Here is a 19,886-nt window from a genome sequence, read left to right as displayed (position 1 = left end):
AAAAAAAAAAAAAAAAAAAAAAAAAAAAAACAGGGCTGGGCACGGCGGCTCACGCCTGTAATCCCAACACTTTCGGAGGCCAAGGCGGGCTGTTCACAAATTTAGGAGATTGAGACCATCCTGGATAACACGGTGAAACCCCGTCTCTACTAAAAATACAAAAAAATTAGCCAGGTGTGGTGGCACGCACGTGTAGTCCCAGCTACTTGGGAGGCTGAGGCAGGATAATAGCTTGAACCCAGGAGGCAGAGGTTGCAGTGAGCCGACCGAGATCACACCACTGCACTCCGGCCTGGGCAACAGAGCGAGACTCTGTCTCAAAAAAAAAACAAAAACAAATACTAATGCTCGTATCATCATATTTATAGTGTTTTCTAGTTCACTTTTCAAAGGTCCATAGAAAGTTTAAATAATGTAGTTCTATTTTTATTTTTAAAAATTACAGTTACATAGTTTATATTGGAGGAATTAATATATGACTTATTTTGTAAGGCGTGTTATTTTTAGGGAACTTAGGGTGATTGAAAAGTTGATTACTTATGGAAGAACATTCTCAGTTTTCAGAATTTTCTGTCAGTTTCAGATCTTTAAGGACTTTTAATGGCGGGTTTAATAGTAACCTCCAGAGGAGAAACTTTTACCTGATACATAGACATACATGTAAATGTGTACACGCCTATATATTTGTGTGTGAACCAACCATAATGTTTATCTGAGAAGTTACTCAGAAACCCCTTTTGTTTTAATCCTTGGTGTATTATTTTTTATTTTTTGTACTTTGTTCAACTTTGAAGAATTTTTAGTGACTTAGAGTAGTCCTCTTTATTATTTTTCATATCATTTTACAGGAGTCTTGGCTTAGAAGTTAGTTTTTTAATGAATCTCTGATATTAGCATATTTTTCTAACCATTTCAATCTTAATTGTAACTATGGTAAAATTCTGGTTAGTTGATTTTTCATAAAATGGTATTCGGCTTCACTTACGTGTAAGTGAATGATATTTTCCTTTTGAACTATACTTACTTAGAAAACTGATCTCTTGTTTAAGAAAAAGAGATAAGGCCAGAAATTAGATCATGAACATACTTTGGAGGCCTTGATCCTCAGACTAAGAGGAATGTCCTTCTGATAATGGGGAGCCGTTTGATCAATGCAGGGGAAGAAAGTGTAAGTTTCTACACAAAGTAATAACATGATCAAAGATCTTGAAAGATCTGTGAAAGAATAGGGGCCGGGTGCGATGGCTCACGCCTGTAATCCCAACATTTTGCAAGGCAGAAGCAGGCGGATCACCTGAGGTCAGGAGTTCGAGACCAGCCTGACCAACAGTGAAACCCCATCTCTACTAAAAATACAAAAATTAGCCAGTCATGGTGGCAGGTGCCTATAATCCCAGCTACTTCGAGGCTGAGGCAGGAGAATTGCTTGAACCTAGGAGGCAGAGGTTGCAATGAGCCAAGATCACACCACTGCACTCCAGCCTGAGCAACAGAGTGAGACTCTGACTCAAAAAAAAGAACAGGGAGTTTATTGTCAGTATCTTATGGTAGACAGCAAATACTCATATTTAAACTTAGGTTAAAGTTCATAACAATAATGATAATATGACGGTTTTTTATTTTGTTAACTCTATTATTAATATCCTCCCTGCCCTTCTTTTTCCCTGACAGTCGGATATGTTGCGGTCACTATCTAACACAAAACCTACAGTCAATGAACATGACTTGTTGAAATTAAAGAAGTTTACAGAAGATTTTGGTCAAGAAGGCTAAACCAAAGACAAGGAAGATGCTTACCCATATGTATTCTTTCTTTCATAGATATTTTTGTCTATTTTGGATCGCATTGATTGTTTCCAGTAAAACACTTTTACCACAGGGAAATACACATCTCACTTCAGAATTCCATTAGGTTTTATATTGTACTTTTCCTCCATTACTTATTAAATACTCCTATTAACAAAATGTACAAAACAACAGGTTATGAGGAAATGAGCGATATATGAATGGCAAAAAATAGAAATTACCCAGTAGAAAGGATGTCAGAAATTGATTGACATACAAATATTTAAAATTTTTATGAATAGTGGTCTTTGCAAAGAGCATTTATCTTTTTTTTTACTAAAATGATATAGGGTTTATTTTATATTTTCAAAAAAATTGTTAAACATTCTTATCAATGTAAAATTTACGTTATTAAAAAATTACAAATGATAGAATCTTTACTCTCAGGGATGGGCAATAAAACAGCAAAGAGCATTGTGATTGGGTTTGAAAGATTTTGAATTATAGACAGTGCTCTTACTGGTTTTTAATAAGTTGATATTTTTTTCTGTGTAGATTTAAATAATTTCTTTAAAATAAGTAAGCTTTGACTGGGCGTGGTGGCTCATGCCTGTAATCCCAGCACTTTGGGAGGCCAAGACGGGTGGATCACCTGAGGCCAGGTGTTCAAGACAGCCTGACCAACATGGTGAAATGCTGTCTCTACTAAAAATATAAAAATTAGCTGGGCACGATGGCGGGTGCCTGTAATCCCAGCTACTCAGGAGCCTGAGGCGGGAGAATCACTTGAACCTGGGAGGCGGAGGTTGCAGTGAGCCGAGATCGCACCATTGCACTCCCTGGGCGACTGAACGAAACTCTGTCTCAAAAAAACAACAACAGTAAGCTTTTATATTTAATTAAATGATACCTTTCACTGTGCAATCTCAAGAGGAAGATTTTCTAAATTAGACATTGTCTTTACCTTAAATAAGAAAATTGTCTATTTCAGTGTCTTTTTGTAGCAAGATTGACCAAAACAGGTGGTAAGTGTGTAATTTTTAACTGTCATGAAATACTGTAATGCTAGTAAGGAAATGGTCTCCCTTTGGATTATGGGAAGTTTCTTGTCTGTGATATGGGGTGTCTGTGTACATATATGTATATTTCCTTTTTTAATACAGGATAATAATATGGGGTCTTGTCTTTCACCTTTTAAGTTCAGGGAGCAGTTTGTCCTGACCACACATATGTTATCAGTGTAATGCTTTATGAAGCTTTAGAAATGAGCTCATGACTCATTAAAAAATAAACATGATACTATTTTAATATTTTCAAATAAATAATCTGAGGATGTGTTTCATACTTTAGCATCAGCGCTAAGTTGTGCCTTGTATATTTGCATTGTCTATACATGCAAAAGACTATTAAGTTAGAATGAAGTAGACTCCTTAATTACTATGAAATTGTATCTTGCAAATGCTCTAGAATAACTTGCATTTTAAAGTGTATTTGCACATTTTACATATGCTATGTGGTTGCCTTTGGGTTTTCTGTACAGATTGTTTTTGTTATTAAATGGAAAAGGCCTGAATTATGCTCTTATGTGAAGTAAATCGATAAAACCCATTGACTGTATTCTGTGTATTCTTTATTTTGGGACCATCTGTGTAAAAGAAAATATTACCTAAATTGGTTAGATACAAAGAAATCATTAAAATTATTAATGTATACATGAAAATTCTTGTTTTTCAATGACTTTTATGCAAGGGTTGAGAACTAACTTAGTAGACTAACACTGAATTCTTTGTGGATAAGGTAATTTATACATCTTACCTGTTTATCTGCCTCAGAATTATACAGTACTGCTGTGTGTTCTTTATGCACAGATACTCAGAGGAACCCGAATGGGCATGTTCTATTTTTCTGGCTCTTGACCAGTAATTATGAAGTTTAGGTAGACGTTTTCTGAGCCAGCAAGTAGATCATAGTTGTTAAGCATCTCTATAATCTACACCCTGGATATTTGAAAGCCTTTTGTCTCACCTTGAGAAATCTAGAAGGACTCTAATTATAAAACATGTCAATAGAGGATTGACTTCTGAGTCTGCCATCGACTACATGCAGAAAAACAGAATGGGTGTACGTGATTAGTGCCACAGAAGCACCATTTAGCCACTTCTATGAGAAAGAGGCATATCTACCTGATGGTACAGTGTCTTGCAAATGAAGCAACACAGTGCCTATTGTTGACACTGATGTTATCTTAAGTTTGTGAGTTTTCACATGTGCCCTTTTCTTTCCTACTTTCATGCCTTCATTTGTATCCTTCTCTTATTCTAATAGGGTATCTTTTTTTTTTTTTTTTTGCTAGTCCACGTATTTCCATTAAAACCTAATGATGAACCATGTAGCCTCTTGCAGGAAGACCGCCTAAACTATCCCCATCCTAATTTTGCCAACTGCTAAAGAATTAGCAGTTAAATTGCTGCTGCTGTGTTGAGATTTTTTTCTGTTTGAAGCATGTTCTATTGACCATGTTTAGATCATTTAGACTGTAAGTTCTGAGAGTTACATTTTCCCTAGCAATTAATATATTGCTGGGTGCTATTAGGTACTTAGTATTGGAAAAAAAGGAGTTATGTTTTAATTTTGATCTACCTCGTGGATTATGTGAGAGACTTGTAAAATAGGTAAGTTTATAAAGTGACTTTGTTCTTACTTGTCTAGTGAAGTTATGATAAATTTCTGTCTTGGTGATTAAGAACTACAAAATCAAAAATGTGTTCAAACTAGCTCACCCTGGCTCACCAAAACCGATAGTACCTCTTTCCCAGCTGCGAGTTCAGTGACCTCATACTAGAAATTTAAAGTCTGCTGTGATGGGAATATTTATACCATAGAAATCAGCAAGAGTTCAGTTAGCCATAAAAAACAAGGATTACCTGTAACTTAAAATAGGAAGATTAATACTATTTACTGCATTTACAGAAATAAAGGAGACAAGTTATTTATAGATGCATAAAAAGCAATACAATTCAGCACTTGCTTTTTTTTGAACTGCACAAACTAGGAATAGAAGGGAACTTCTTAATAGAAGAAGATCTAGAAAAAAACCCTATAGCCAACGTATTTAATTGTGAATTTTTGAAAAGTTTATTCCCCCAGAGATCAGGAAAAAGGCAAAGTTACCCACTATCACCACTTTTTCTCAACTTTATACAGATTCTAGCCAGTGCAAGCAAAAGAAATGAAAGTCTTACAGATTAAAAGAAGAAACAAAATTGTCATTCACAGATGACATGATTGTAGAAAATTGATATAAACTTACAGAAATAATTTAACAAGGTTGCAGGATACAAAGTCAAAAATTATTTATCTTAGCAACAATTAGAAATTGAAATTATGAGAGTGGTATGTGCCCATAGTCCCAACTATTGGGGAATTGAAGTGGGAGGATCACTTGAGCCCAGGAGTTCAAGGCTGCAGTGAGCTATTGTCACACCACTGCACTCCAGCCTGGGTGAGGGAACGAGACTGTCTCAAAAAAAAAAAAAAAAAAAAAAGAATACTAATTACAATAATATCAGCATCAAATGCCTCAAAATTAATCTACTCAAAGATTGGCAAGACTGCCACGTAGAAAACTATGGAACGTTACCAAAAGACACTAAGGAAGACCTAAATAAGAGGGGGGTGGACCCTGTTTATGAGATGGATGACTTACAAAAAACAAAGTCAATTTAACCAATTCAATTTGTAGATTTAATGCAATTCCAAATCTGGATCTGGGTGGTTGATACAAAGGTGTATGTGTGTGTATGTGAAAACTCATATGCTTTATGCTGTACATTTATATCCAGATATGTAGATATCCAGAAATAGGTACTAAATAATTTACTGGTTATTAAAAATCTTTTCTAGGTTGAATTGTTTTTATGATAGTGTCTCCTAAGTGTATTTTTCTGTCCATCCATCCATAATCATTCATCCAGAAATCTGCATGTTCACATAGACATCTGGAATGTCTTCCACATAATGCTCATGATGTTATTAGATTGATTTTTTTTTTTTTTTTAAACTTACTTTACCTCTCGTATCTCCTTCAGGTCTATTCCGGTGTCTCTTTTTCAGTGACACCTTCCTTGGCCATCCTACTGAAAATGACAAACCCTCCTGATGCTCCTTATCCCCATCCCTGGCTGTATTTTTCCCCATAGTGCTTGTCATCTAACATACGATATAATTTACTATTTTCCTTATGTGATTTCTCCCACTAACATGTATGCTATGAAATCAGAGTTTCTTGTCTGTTTTGTTCTCTGCTGTATCTCCAGTGTCTAGAAGAGTGCTGGTGCCTGATGGGGGTTCAACAAATTTTTGTTGAGTGAGTGAAACTTACTTTGTATTCTTTCTAAATTTGTACAATCAGCATGTATAATTTCTGCCCCCCACCCCCAGTGTTATTCTAAAAGAAAATTAGGACTGAAAACACCTCAAGAAATTAACAGTGACTAAATCCTGGTGAATAGAAATATGGACACTTTCATTCTTTTCTTTGTATTTTTATCTTTATTTTTAATTTCTCAAAATTAAGACGTTTTAAGGGGCTGGGCGCAGTGGCTCAGGCCTGTAATCCCAGCACTTTGGGAGGCCGAGGTGGGCAGATCACCTGAGGTCAGGAGTTCGAGACCAACCTGGCCAATATGGTGAAACCCCATCTCTAATAAAAATACAAAAAATAGCTGGGCGTGGTAGCCGGCGCCTGTAATCCCAGCTACTCGGGAGGCTGAGGCAGAATCACTTGAACCCGGGAGGCAGAGGTTGCAGTGAGCTGAGATCGCGCCATTGCACTACAGCCTGGGCGACAGGGCGAGACTCCATCTCAAAAAAAAAAAAAAGTTTTGGCCGGGCGCAGTGGCTCAAGCCTGTAATCCCAGCACTTTGGGAGGCCGAGACGGGCGGATCACGAGGTCAGGAGATCGAGACCATCCTGGCTAACACAGTGAAACCCCGTCTCTACTAAGAAATACAAAAAACTAGCCGGGCGAGGTGGCAGGCGCCTGTAGTCCCAGCTACTCGGGAGGCTGAGGCCGGAGAATGGCGTGAACCCGGGAGGCGGAGCTTGCAGTGAGCTGAGATCCGGCCACTGCACTCCAGCCTGGGCTACAGAGCGAGACTCCGTCTCAAAAAAAAAAAAAAAAAAAGTTTTAAGGAAGAATTTGGTTGACAGCAAATCACAGGAATTAGGACTCCTCCCCCTCTAGAACCCTATGAAATAACAGGAAATGTTTTAAAAAGAGAACAGGACAGTCAGTCAGTCATCAAACAGATGTACTCTGGAGAGGTGCTGTTCATCTAACTGCCCTCTGGCCTCCCAACACAGGAGCCGAAGTGGGGAGATCCTATTTTTCTTCATCACTTGGTAACCAGTAGCTGGGCCCTTTATGTAACCTTGGCATATCAAGTACTGCCACTAAGTTCCTTCAATCTTGAGCAAGTAACACAGAGATGGCAGGACATTTAAAATAGGATCATAGCAGCATCACCAGCATCTAACTGGATGGGACTCTGGTAGCTCCTAGTGAGACAGCTGACTACATCATTGCCTATGGTCACACAGAATGAAGTGCCCAGTGAGGACAAGACATTGGAGAGCCACTTTGCAGCTGCTGTAGAATAAAATAAAGAGCATGAGAACTTCAAACGGCTGGTCAGGGCAGAGAAGGAAAACCAGGGATCTTCTGTGACTGTCCTAAAACAAACATTTCTTACAGCCACAGTGCCTAAGTAATCAAAAGCCAAACTCAGTATTTGATCCTGCAGGTTGCTGGCAATCAGTTGAATTCACAGATTGACCACGTTTTGTATGTGAAAGGAAGAAAATTTAGTAGGAAAACAGCAGGCCCTGTAGCATTAGAATATGTATATTTGTGAAAAATTTGGAGGATTCTGAGTATCGGCATCTGGAGCATATGTGACAGTGGGTTATGCTGATGATCAAAAAGCAGAGGAATCAAGTTTCCGATATGATTGGATGTATCACTATGGGTTCAGTTATCAGAAATTCTGTATTCAGTTTTTGGTTTGAGTCACTGAGAGGGACTTTCATTGTTTGCCTGACTGCTTGAAGAAACTGAACTTGGCAGTGGCCCCTCTCTGAACTCCATTAACATATAATATAAAAGAAAAAATCTAACAACTTTAGAAAATAATAAAGCTTTAGTGGATTTACCCTGTAAGACCTATCCACAAAGCCACAGTGTTCCTAGAGAACTAGAATCTGGTTCCTTAATCAAAGCTTTGGTAGGTGGAAAGAACGCTTTCTTACTTTTTATTTTATTTTTTGAGGTGAAGTCTCGCTCTTGTCGCCCAGTCTGGAGTGCAGTGGTGCCATCTCAGCTCATTGCAACCTCCACCTCCTGGGTTCATGCTAGTCTCCTGCCTCAGCCTCCCGAGTAGCTGGGATTACAGGCTCCCACCACCACACCCAGCTAATTTTTTGGTATTTTTAGTAGAGACGGGGTTTCACCATGTTGGCCAGGCTGTAAGTGATCCACCCGCCTCGGCCTCCCGAAGTGCTAGGATTACAGGCTTGAGCCACCGCCCCTGGCGGAAGAAATGCTTTCTAACGTGTTTTCCTTGTCCTCCGATTGCACTGGGGCCAGAAAGCAATCCACTTGGGTTGCAGAAGCCAAGTAGTGGCACCAGGCTAGCACAAGCCAAGTGGACTTTGGTACCATGTTAGGCTAGTGTGATCATCACAAAGGTCTTTCCCACAGAGTCTTAAGCAACAATTCACTGGCGATGGGATCCCTGCAGCAAAAACAAATGCCTATTCAGCTCACTAAGGGGCTACTTCATTAGCCTAACCAAAACCTCCCAAGTCTGGTGGACACCTGACCAGAACCATCATGATAGGCAAAGCATGAAGCACAGCATTGATTTTGCAGCACTTGAAATAAGCATAGGCTCGGTATTGTTGAGGAAGGATCCTGCAATGATACCACAAGTACCTTCCTTTCGGCCTTCTCCGAAGGGGTGGGAGGCTACTTGTCAAAGCTGCTAGGAAATAATGAAACAGAAATATGAAGACTTTGGAGGACTGTGGGACACTGGCTCTGAGCTAATAATCTTAACTGGAGAATCAGAAAGTCACATGGTCCACTGGTCAAGAGGGGACTTACGGGGATTCAGTGATAAATGAGGTGGTGTTTTAACCAAAGTGTGCACTGGTTAAGCTGAATGAATATCTCTGGGAATGGTCAGTCACCAGAGCAGTTCTCTTACACGTGGGGTGAAGGTTAATGTAAAAAAAGGGTCAAGGAGAACCCCTTGGAACTTTTCCCTCTTACAGAAACAGTAAATAATAAACAGTTGTTACAACACTAGAGGAAATCACAGAAATACTGCCACCATCCAGAACACGAAAAGTGCAGGTATGGTCTTATCCACCAGGGGCCCGTTTAACTCTGCAGGATGGACAGTTTAGAAAATAAATGAATTTTAGAGAATAACAGTGAATACGTACTTTACGTGTTCTTCCATTGGCCTGGTATTTCACAGTTAGATAATGAAGATATATCTAAGGTAAGTTGAGAATTGAAATAAATGTAGAAGAAAGAACAGATATTATATAAACTTAATCTTACAGACCGGGCACGGTGGCTCACGCCTGTAATACCAGCACTTTGGGAGGCTGAGGCAGGTGGATCACAAGGTCAGGAGATCGAGACCATACTGGCCAACATGGTGAAACCCCGTCTCTACTAAAAATACAAAAATTAGACGGGCATAGTGGCACTTGCCTGTAGTCCCAGCTACTCGGGAGGCTGAGACAGGAGAATCACTTGAACCCGGGAGGCAGAGGCTGCAGTGAGCCGAGATCACGCCACTGCACTCCAGCCTGGGTGACAGAATAAGACTTCTTCTCAAAATAAATAAATAAATTAATTAATTTAATTAATCTTACAAATGGATAGTAATATGAGATTCCAAAAGTTGGTGGAGCAAGAAATGGAGGTTTAAAAACAGTTTCAAAGGTAGGTGATAAAATTCTAAACTATTAAAAAAATTGGAAGGGGCAAGTGAGGGGTTAATGCAAGTGAGCTAAGTCTCATCTCTCAAAGTAGGAAGCAATCATGTACAAGGTCAGTAAATTGAGATGTAGTACAATAAGCAGACATGGAGGTAACTCAAGAAAAATTATTTGTTTGGAATTGCTGCTTTAGAAGTCATCTCCAAACTTCATAGTTTCAATTATTTTCTCTTGGTTCCTGTGGGTCAGGAATTCAGGAAGGGCTTGGCCAGGTGCTTCTGCCTAGGAGAGCTCTGCACAGGTGCAGTCCCACAGTTGCTGGACAGCTGAGGCATCCGGGCGCTGGCTGGATAGCCCTCTTCATGAAGGTTTGGGGTTGCTCCAAGTGGCCGCTCTGCGTAGGATGTTTGGGCTTCCACACAGCATGGCTGCCGCAGGGCAGTCTGACTGCTGACGTGGTGACTGGTGACTGCAACTTCATGAGCAAGTATTTCAGGGACCAAAACAGAAGCTGTACCACCTTTAGCAACCTAGCCTCGGAAGTGACATAGTGTCTCTCCTGCCATATTCCATGGATGACAATATTCACAGAAGCCCACCCAATTTTGAAGGGAGGGGACATGGATCTCCCCCATCCCTGGGAGGCATGTCAAAGTGACATTTTAAGAAGAGTGTTTGAGTTGGCAGATGTTGTTGTGGCCATTTTTGGAAAATAAAATCATCCACAGGAACCAAACCTAAAAAAAGACTGGAAGTGATTGCCCCTGGGGAGTGGAATCAGGGCTGAGGAGGGTTTGAGGGTAGGAAACTGTGAAGTTACATCTTAGCCCACTGTACTGTTACTTTTATGTCCACACACAGCTATTCTTTTGATTAAAAAATAAAATGGCTGGGCACGGTGGCTCACGCCTGTAATCCCAACACTTTGAGAGGCTGAGGCGGGTGGATCGCGAGGTCAGGAGTTCGAGATCAGCCTGGCCAATATGGTGAAACCCTATCTCTACTAAAGATACAAAAAAATTAGCCAGGTGTGGTGGCAGGCACCTGTAATCCCAGCTACTCGGGAGGCTGAGGCAGGAGAATCGCTAGAACCCAGGAGGGGGAGGCTGCAGTGAGCTGAGATGGTGCCATTGCACTCTAGCCAGGGTGACAGGGTAAGGCTCCATCTCAAAAAATAAAAATAAAATAAAATAAAATAAAATAAAAACTAAAGTATCAAGATCACTTCTAAGAAAAAAAGAATTGCAGAATTAAAAAAATTGTACGTATTATCTAAGCTATGTAAAATATATGTCCAAAACAAAAAAAGAAACTAAAAGAAGTATGGTAGAAATCTAGTACCATCTATCTAGATGTCAGAACTTTATGTATACTGGCCTTGAGCCTATAATGTCCCTGGCCTCAAGAGACTTACAGTCCAGTTAAAAGGATAGTCAAGTGAATCAATGATTGTAGTGCAACACTCTGAGATCAAGGACAGATGTGCAAAGCGTACCATGCAGCCACTGAAGGGGAACAGCTAAAGACCAGGGGAAAAAGTGAAGGGGGAAAGCCTCATTTGCCGCCACTGGTGGTGAATATCACTCAACTTCTTAGTCTGAAAGCTAGGAATTATGGGAGACATTGAACATTTGCTCTTCCTCTTTAAGGGGAATAGGAGTTGATACCTAGATGATGAGGGAAAGCTCTCTCTCTCTGTCCAGAAGAATGCTAGCTAATAAAGGTGAAGTGAACAGCAGAATTTAAAATACCCTTTGCCAAGCCCAATGAAATGATTCAGGCAAAGATCATTGATGGATGCTAAAACTATTGAGTGAAATGATGTTTACATGGTCTATGAGTGTATAATAAACCGCTCAAAATCTTAATGGCTTAAAATGGCCATTTATTATTTTTCACAAGTCTGCAATTCAGGCAGAACTCCACGGAGAGGGCTTACCTCTGCTCCACATGGTGTTGGCTGGGGTGAGGAATCCAGGATGGCTCCATCCCATGTCTCGTGCCTCAAGTTGGGCTGGCTGGACTGTTCTCTTTCGTGTAATCTCTTCAGGCAGTAGTCCAGCCTGAGTTTCTTTCCATCGCAGGTTACTCCCAATCCCGGAAGCTTCAATGCCTCTTAAGGCCCAGACCAAGAAATAAACAAGTTAGAAGACCAGCCAAGATTCACGGCATGAAAAATAAATTCTGCTTCTTCATGGGAGGACTAGCATACGCAGATAGAAAAGGGAGGAACTGTTGGTGATGACACGCCCACATTCAGAAGTGTCCTCTCAGATTACTTGCTCACTGCCAAGGGGAACACTGGCTTTAAAATGGAGAGCCATGGCTGTCACCACCTTGCCAAGGAAATCAAATTGAGCATCATTAACAATGGCAACCTGACATCATGTGCCACCTGGTAAGATGCAACATGAAAACCACTTACGAAGTATACTTATTAAAAAATGTGTAGTCTGAAACCGTAGACCTAATGCCAGGTTACAGAAAATTCACTGGAGAGAGAAATAACACCACAAGAAATCAATCAGTCAGGAGAGAAAGCAGGGTCTTCTACAAGACAACTGACCCAGTCTCTTCAAAAAAGTTAATGTCATTTTTCTAAAAAGGTTGGAAGATTCTTCTATTCTTCTAGATTTAAAAAAGTTGGAGATGTATAACTCAATGTAATATGTGAACCTTGCTTAGATCCTAGTTTGGGGAAAAAAAGCTATAAAAGACAATTTGAGCTGGACGCAGTGGCTCATGCCTGCAATCCCAGCATTTTGAGTGGTCAGGGCAGGTGGATCACTTGAGGCTAGGAGTTCAAGACCAGTCTGCCCAACATGGTGAAATCCCATCCCTAAAAAAAAAAAAAAAAACTGGGGGGCATGCATTGTACCCTTCACTTTAGAAGACATATGCTTAAGTATGCTCATAGAGGGATGCAGAGGAAGTGCCATGATGTCTATAAATTACTTTGAAATTGTTCAGAAAAAAGAACCCACACATGCACCAAAACACCTACATGAAGCAAACATGTCTAAATAAATAAAGAACACTGAAGGATAAAGAATCGTTTCTGGAGTTTAAAAAATATCTAGTGACAGAATCTATGACTAACTGCCAGGCGCAGTGGCTCATGCCTGTAATCCCAGCACTTTGGGAGGCTGAGGCGGGTGGATCACTTGAGGTCAGGAGTTTGAGACCATCCTGGCCAACATGGTGAAACCCCGTCTCTACTAAAAATACAAAAATTAGCCAAGTGAGGTGGCAGGAGCCTGTAATCCCAGCTATTCGGGAGGCTAAGGCATGAGAATCACTTGAACCCGGGAGGTGGAGGTTGCAATGAGCGGGGATCGTGCCACTGCACTCCAGCCAGGGCAACAGAGCAAGACTCTGTCTCAAAAAAAAAAAAAAAAAAAAAAAAAAAATCAATGACTAACTGATCTTCGATAATGCTTCCCACACATCTTTCACGTTTTTCTCCTTCCTCTCCCAAAATTTGTCCCTTGTATTATTTTTGCATGTAACATGTACACACATATTATTCTTTACCCTACATCTCCCATTTGCTTTAGGCTTTGGTGTACTGTTAAATAGATTCAATTTTCAAAAGACTGTTCTTTTACTATGCTTTTCCCAGTCAGCTATTGGCTGGCTGAGTCATCCTGTAGTCTTAATAATTTCCTCAAGAACTGCTTAGGGGAAAAATATTTCCTTGGTTATTATATGTTCAAAATTATTTGTCTGTAACTTTTATGGGTGAAATACAGATTCGCTGAACGTGCAACCTTGACACAACATTCCTTGCTTGAGGATCTGATAGATGTTGCATTGCTCTGTCACGTTGAATGTCACTCTGGAGAAACCTGAAACTAGCCTGATCTCCTTTTAAAACAAGTGACCTGATGATTTTGTCTAACTGACCAAAGTCTTCATTCTTTTAAAATCCAGTACTTACTAGAGAATGACTCAATGTTGATTATTTTCAGTCTGTTTTCCCTGGTGTAATATATCGTGTGTGTGTGTGTGTGTGTACACACACATATAAATGTTCAAATGCCTTAGTATTTTAGGAAAGTGTATTTGAAATTTTAAAAAATATTTCTCATGTCTTGTTTTTTTTCTTCAGGCAGTCCTGTTGTACATATGTTGACTCAAATCCTTTGTTTTCCTATCTTTTTTCTGTCTTTTAAATTCTTTTTTTTCATTTCATTTTGTTTGCTTTACTCATTCCCTCCTTTCTATTCCTTACTGTGTTTTTCACTCTATTCTCCTACTGCGTTCACTTTCATTTCTTTTCTTTTCTTTTCTTTTTTTCTTTTTGAGACGGAGTCTTGCTCTGTCGCCCAGGCTGGAGTGCGGTGGCACCATCTCGGCTCACTGCAAGCTCCGCCTCCCGGGTTCACGCCATTCTCCTGCCTCAGCCTCCCGAGTAGCTGGGACTACAGGCACCCGCCACCGCGCCCAGGTAATGTTTTTGTATTTTTAGTAGAGACGGGGTTTCACCGTGTTAGCCAGGATGGTCTCGATCTCCTGACCTCGTGATCCGCCCACCTCGGGCTCCCAAAGCGCTGGGATTACAGGCGTGAGCCACCGCGCCCGGCCTCATTTTCATTTCTAGGATGATTTTCACTTTTACTTCTTTCCTGATTTCTGCCAGTGTAACTTTTATCTCCTCGTTTCCTCATTCTTCCCTGAGTCCTTGCATTGGTAGTCTTCCTTCATAAAAAATAACTGCTTCACCAAATGTTTTAAATCCTGGTGAAATATGTAAGTATCCAAATAAAAGATTTTTTGTTTTGTTTTGTCTTTTTCCCTGAGTGTAGATCTATTGAGGAATATTTCTGCTCTTCACTGCTCTTCCCCCATTTTTTTCCCTTATAATATCTTTGTATCAGGATTGTGCCAGTTCCTTTCAAAATAAATTACTTAGCTTTCAGGTCGAGCACTGTGCATCACACCTGTAATCCCAGCATTTGGAAGGTCGAGGCAGGCAGATCACCTGAGGTCAGGAGTTCGAGACCAGCCTGGCCAACATGGTGAAAACCCCATGTCTACTAAAAACACAAAAATTAGCCAGGCATGGTGGCAGGTGCCTGTAATCCCAGCTACTCAGGAGGCTGAAGCAGGGGAATCACTTGAACCCAGGAGGCAGAGGTTGCAGTGAGCCAAGATTGTACCATTGCACTCCAGACTGGGTGACAAGAGCAAAACTCTGTCTCAAAAAAAAAGAAAAGAAAAGAAAGAAACTATGTATCTTTCAGGCTGGGCAGGGTGGCTCACGCCTGTAATCCTAGCACTTTGGGAAACTGAGGCAGGCAGATCCCCTGAGTTCAGGAGTTCAAGACCAGCCTGGCCAACGTGGTGAAACCTGTTTCTACTAAAAATACAAAAATTAGCCAGACATAGGGGCACATGCTTGTAATCCCAGCTACTCTGGAGGCTGAGGCAGGAGAGTCACTTGAACTCGGGAGGCAGAGGTTACAGTGAGCTGAGATCATGCCACACCCCAGCCTGGGTGACAGATGGAGACTCCGTCTCAAAAAAAATTGTTTTTAATGTTTTATATTTTGTTCATCTTTAAGAATGTAAGAAGAGTAAGAATGCCAATATTACTATTCTAAGGTAATCCAAAATATCTTTTTTAATGGTCTCAACAAGATAAAAAAAATTTTTTTTTAAATTATCAGATAAGATTAGAAATAAACCTAATGGTTCTCATTGTTTATTTCCTGCTTTGAACTTTTTCATGTCAACCAAAAGAGTCAAACTCTAAAACATTTGAAGAGATTTATACTGAGCCAAATATGAGTGAACAATGGCCCATGACACAGGCCCGGAAGATCCTGAGAACATGTGCCCATGGTGGTTGGGCTGCAGCTTGGTTTATACATCTTACGGAGACATGAGACATCAATCAATACATGTAAGACGTACATTGGTTTGGTCCAGAAAGGTGGAACAACTGCGAGTTGGGAGGTTACAGGCAAATTCCAAGATTTTCTGATTGGCAACTGGTTGAAAGAGTTATTATATAAAGACCTGGAATTAACAGAAGGAAGGAAGGGGAAGGGGAAGGGGAGGGAAGGGAGTTATTTAGATTTCTGCTTTGTCATAACTCATGCATTTATTTAACCCCAAGTTTGTTGAGGACCAAATCATCAGTCAATTTAACAATAAATTATTGGACACCTGCTTAGGTGTCCAGAATTCAGCAAGGCACTATGGAAGAATCTTCTGATTCAAAGAGTTATAAGTCATGTGACTACTTTCAAATACAATGTGATATATGTTATAATTAAAATGTGGAAAATGTGGATTAGAGAAAAAATACTCTTCTTAGATTGCTTGGGAAAACCTCACCGAGCCACTGACACATTTGAAATCAATCTTGATAAATAAAGCTCACAAGACAGAAGGTAGAGTGAGGAACTTTTAGAAAAAAAGACATTGCTGATGAACTGCATCAGGTTGACCAATACAGGAAAATTTGGGTATAATGCCATACTTAGAGACCAAAAAAATCCTTTCTGTAAGACACAGTATCACCAGGATGATAAAAATATCAAGAAGAACCTGCATTGTCAGCTGGGTTCTGAGGGACTGGGAGCCAATCAGTCACCCAACATAGTACTTCTGAGTTTGTATTTTGCAGGTTTTTCATGGATGGTGAGTAGGTTGTGGCCAGAATTTAGGTTATATGCATTCTGTGTTTTTGGTATGTGTGAATCTGAGTCGGCAAGAGGAACTTGTGTTAGTTTTGTAATGCCATTGTAACAAATTACCAAAAGTTAGTGGCTTAAGCCAATGCAGATGCATTAGCTTACAGTTCCGTCAGTCAGAAGTCCAGTACAGGTCTCATTGGGCTGAAATCAGGATGCCAGTCAGACATAGTGTTGCATGCCTGTATTCCCATCTACTCAGGAAACTGAGGTGGGAGGATTGCTTGAGACCAGGAGTTCGAGGCTGCAGTGAGCTGTAATCACACCACTGCACTCCAGACTGGGTTATGATTGCACCACTGTACTCCAGCCGTGGGAAGAATTAGTTTCCTTGGTCATTCAGGTTGTGGGCAGTATTCAATTACTTGTGGGTGTAGGACTGAGGTCCCATGTTCTTGCTGGCTATCAGCTGAGGGCTGTTCCCACTTTCTAGAGGCCACCTACATTCCTTGGCTTGTGGCCCCTGTCCTCCACTTTCAAAGCCAAAAATGGCGGGTTGAGTCCCAGTTGTGCTTAAGATCTCTCCTGCCTCTTCTTGCTTTGTTGCATCTCACCCACCCACTCTCCTGCTGTCGTCTTTCACTTTAATTTTCTTTGTTTTTATTAAACTTTTTACTTTGACATAATTGTAGATGCACATGTAGTTGTAAGGAACAAAACAGAGATCCCCTGTACCCACTTTCCCCCAGTGGTAACATCTTGTAAAATTATACCACTATATTACAACCAGGGTATTGACATGGATATAGTCAAGATACAGAACATTCTCATTATCACATACTCCCCTTTTATACACCTGCTCCCCTCCTGTTCCACTTCCTCCTTAACCCCTAGAAATGATGTTAGTTTTTGATTTTTTGTTTTGTTTTGTTTTGTTTGAGATGGAGTTTCACTCTTGTCGCCCAGGCTGGAGTGCAATGGCACGATCTTGGCTCACTACAACCTCCGCCTCCTGGGTTCAAGCCAGTCTCCTGCCTCAGCCTCCCAAGTAGCTGGGATTACAGGCATGCACCACCACACCCAGCTAATTTTGTACTTTTAGTAGAGACAGAGTTTCACCATGTTGATCAGGCTGGTCTTGAACTCCTGACCTCAGGTGATCCATCTACCTCGGCCTCCCAAAGTGCTGAATTACAGGCGTGAGCCACCACGCCTGGCAAATGATGTTAGTTTTTAAATTTTTTTTTTTTTTTTTTTTTTTTTTTTTGCGGGGGGACAGTCTCGCTCTGTCACCCAGGCTGGAATGCAGTGGTGCAATCTCAGCTCACCATAACTTCTACCTCCCATTCCCCCACCCACCCCCAAGCAATTCTTCTACCTCCAGCCTTCCAAGTGGCTAGGACTACAGATGCAGGACACCATGCCCAGCTATGTTTTTGTACCTTTGGTACAGACAGGGTTTCACCATGTCACCCAGGTTGGTCTTGAACTCCTGAGTTCAAGTGATCTGTCGGCCTCAGCTTCCCAAAGTGTTGGGATTACAGGTGTGAGCCACCGCGCCCAGCCTGTTCTTTATTTATGATATTGCCCTTTCAAGAATGTTATATAAATGGAATCACATAGTATGTAACTATATGGGATTGACTTTTTTGTCAACTTTTTGGGATTGACTTTTTTCCCTTAGCATAATTCATCCAGGTTGCTGGGTGTATCAATAACCCCCCCCCTTTTTTTTTTGAGACAGGGTCTTGCTCTGTTGCCCAGGCTGGGGTGCAGTGGCACAATCTTGGCTCACGGAAGCCTCTGTCTCCCAGGTTCAAGCTATTCTTGTGCCTCAGCCTCCTGAGTAGCTGGGACTACAGGCACATGCTACCACGTCCAGCTAATTTTTGTATTTTTGTAGAGACGGTGTTTTGCCATGTTACCTAGGCTGGTCTCAAACTCCTGGACTCAAGTGATCCACCTGACTGGGCCTCCCAAAGTGCTGGGATTACAGGCATGAGCCACTGCACTTGCCATCCGTTCTTTTTTGTTGTCAAGTAGCATGGTACTGTTGAGTATTGTCGAGTTCCACGGTACATATGTACCACAGTTTGTTTAACCATTCACTTGTTGAAGGACATCTGAATTGCTTCCAGTTTTTCACTATTTTGGATGAAGTTGCTATAAACATTTATATACATGTTTTTGTGTGAACATAAGTCTTCATTTCTCTGGGATAAATGCCCAGGAATGTGATTGCTGGGTCACATAGTAGTTGCAGGCTCAGTTTTTGCTTTTCTTTTTTTCAACAAACTGCCAGACTGTTTTTCAGAAAGGCTGTGCCATTTTTTACATTCCCATCAGCAATGTATGAGTAATCTAGTTTCTCCACATCCTCACCAACATTTGGTGTTGTCACTATTTTTTGTTTTAGCCATTTTTATCAACATATACTGATACTTCATTGTGGTTTTATTTTATTTTATATATATTTTTTGAGACAAAGTCTCACTCTGTCACCCAGGATGAAGTGCAGTGGCACGATCTCGGCTCACTGCAACCTCTGCCTCCCGGGTTCAAGTGATTCTTCTGCCTCACCCTTCTGAGTGGCTGGGATTACAAGGACGTGCCACCATGCCCAGCTAATTTTTGTATTTTTAGTAGAGACGTGTTTTCACCATGTTGGCCAGGCTGCTCTCAAACTCTTGATTTCAGGTGATCCACCTCCCTTGGTCTCGCCAAGTGCTGGGATTAGAGGCGTAAGTCACTACGCCCCACCTTTATGGTTTTAATTTGTATTTCTCTAATGGCAAATGATGTTGAACATATTTCTTCATGTGCTTATTTCCTATCTGTATATCTTCCTCACTGAAATATCTCATGTAAATTTCCCATGTTGCAATTGGTTTTATTATTATTTTTGAGATGAAGTTTTGCTCTTGTTGCTCAGGCTGGAGTGCAATGGCGTGATCTCAGCTCACTGCAACCTCTTCCTCCCAGGTTCTCTTGCCTCAGCCTCCCGAGGAGCTGGGATTATAGGCGCCCACCACCATGCCCGGCTAGTTTTTTGTGTATTTCTAATAGAGATGGGGTTTCACCATGTTGGCCAGGCTGGTCTCGAACTCCTGACTTCAAGTGATACACTGCCTCAGCCTCCCAAAGTGCTGGCATTACAGGCACGAGTCTTTGCACCTGATGGTTTCAATTTTTTAATTGTTGAGTTTTGAGAATTATTTGCATATCCTGGATACTAGTCCTTTGTCAGATACGTGGTTTGCTAATATTTTCTCCCAGTCGGCAGCTTACCTTTTTTTCCTTTTATCAGGGTATTTTGCAGAGTCAAAATGTTAAATTTTGATGAAGCCCAATTTATCAATGTTTTCTTTTAGGGACTGTGCTTTTGGTGCCAGATCTAGGAAGTCTTTACCTAATCCTAGCTCTCAAAGTGTGCTTTTTCC

At 40.8% G+C, this 19,886-nt stretch overlaps 1 protein-coding gene across 1 annotated transcript in view; it reads left to right on the top strand.

The window, feature by feature from the left end:
- Nucleotides 1-2,497, top strand: part of VPS4B (vacuolar protein sorting 4 homolog B) — a 33,576-nt gene extending 31,079 nt beyond the window's left edge. The window contains exon 11 of the mRNA XM_025365475.1: nucleotides 1,672-2,497. Within this exon, the coding sequence (XP_025221260.1) occupies nucleotides 1,672-1,773 (102 nt within the window). The 3' untranslated portion in view covers nucleotides 1,774-2,497. The remainder of the gene's footprint in view (nucleotides 1-1,671) is intronic.
- The last annotated feature ends 17,389 nt before the right edge of the window (nucleotides 2,498-19,886 follow it).

The sequence above is a fragment of the Theropithecus gelada genome, chromosome 18 (assembly GCF_003255815.1).
Source record: "Theropithecus gelada isolate Dixy chromosome 18, Tgel_1.0, whole genome shotgun sequence".
NCBI lineage: Eukaryota > Metazoa > Chordata > Mammalia > Primates > Cercopithecidae > Theropithecus > Theropithecus gelada.
This window is presented reverse-complemented; position numbering and strand designations above follow the sequence as displayed.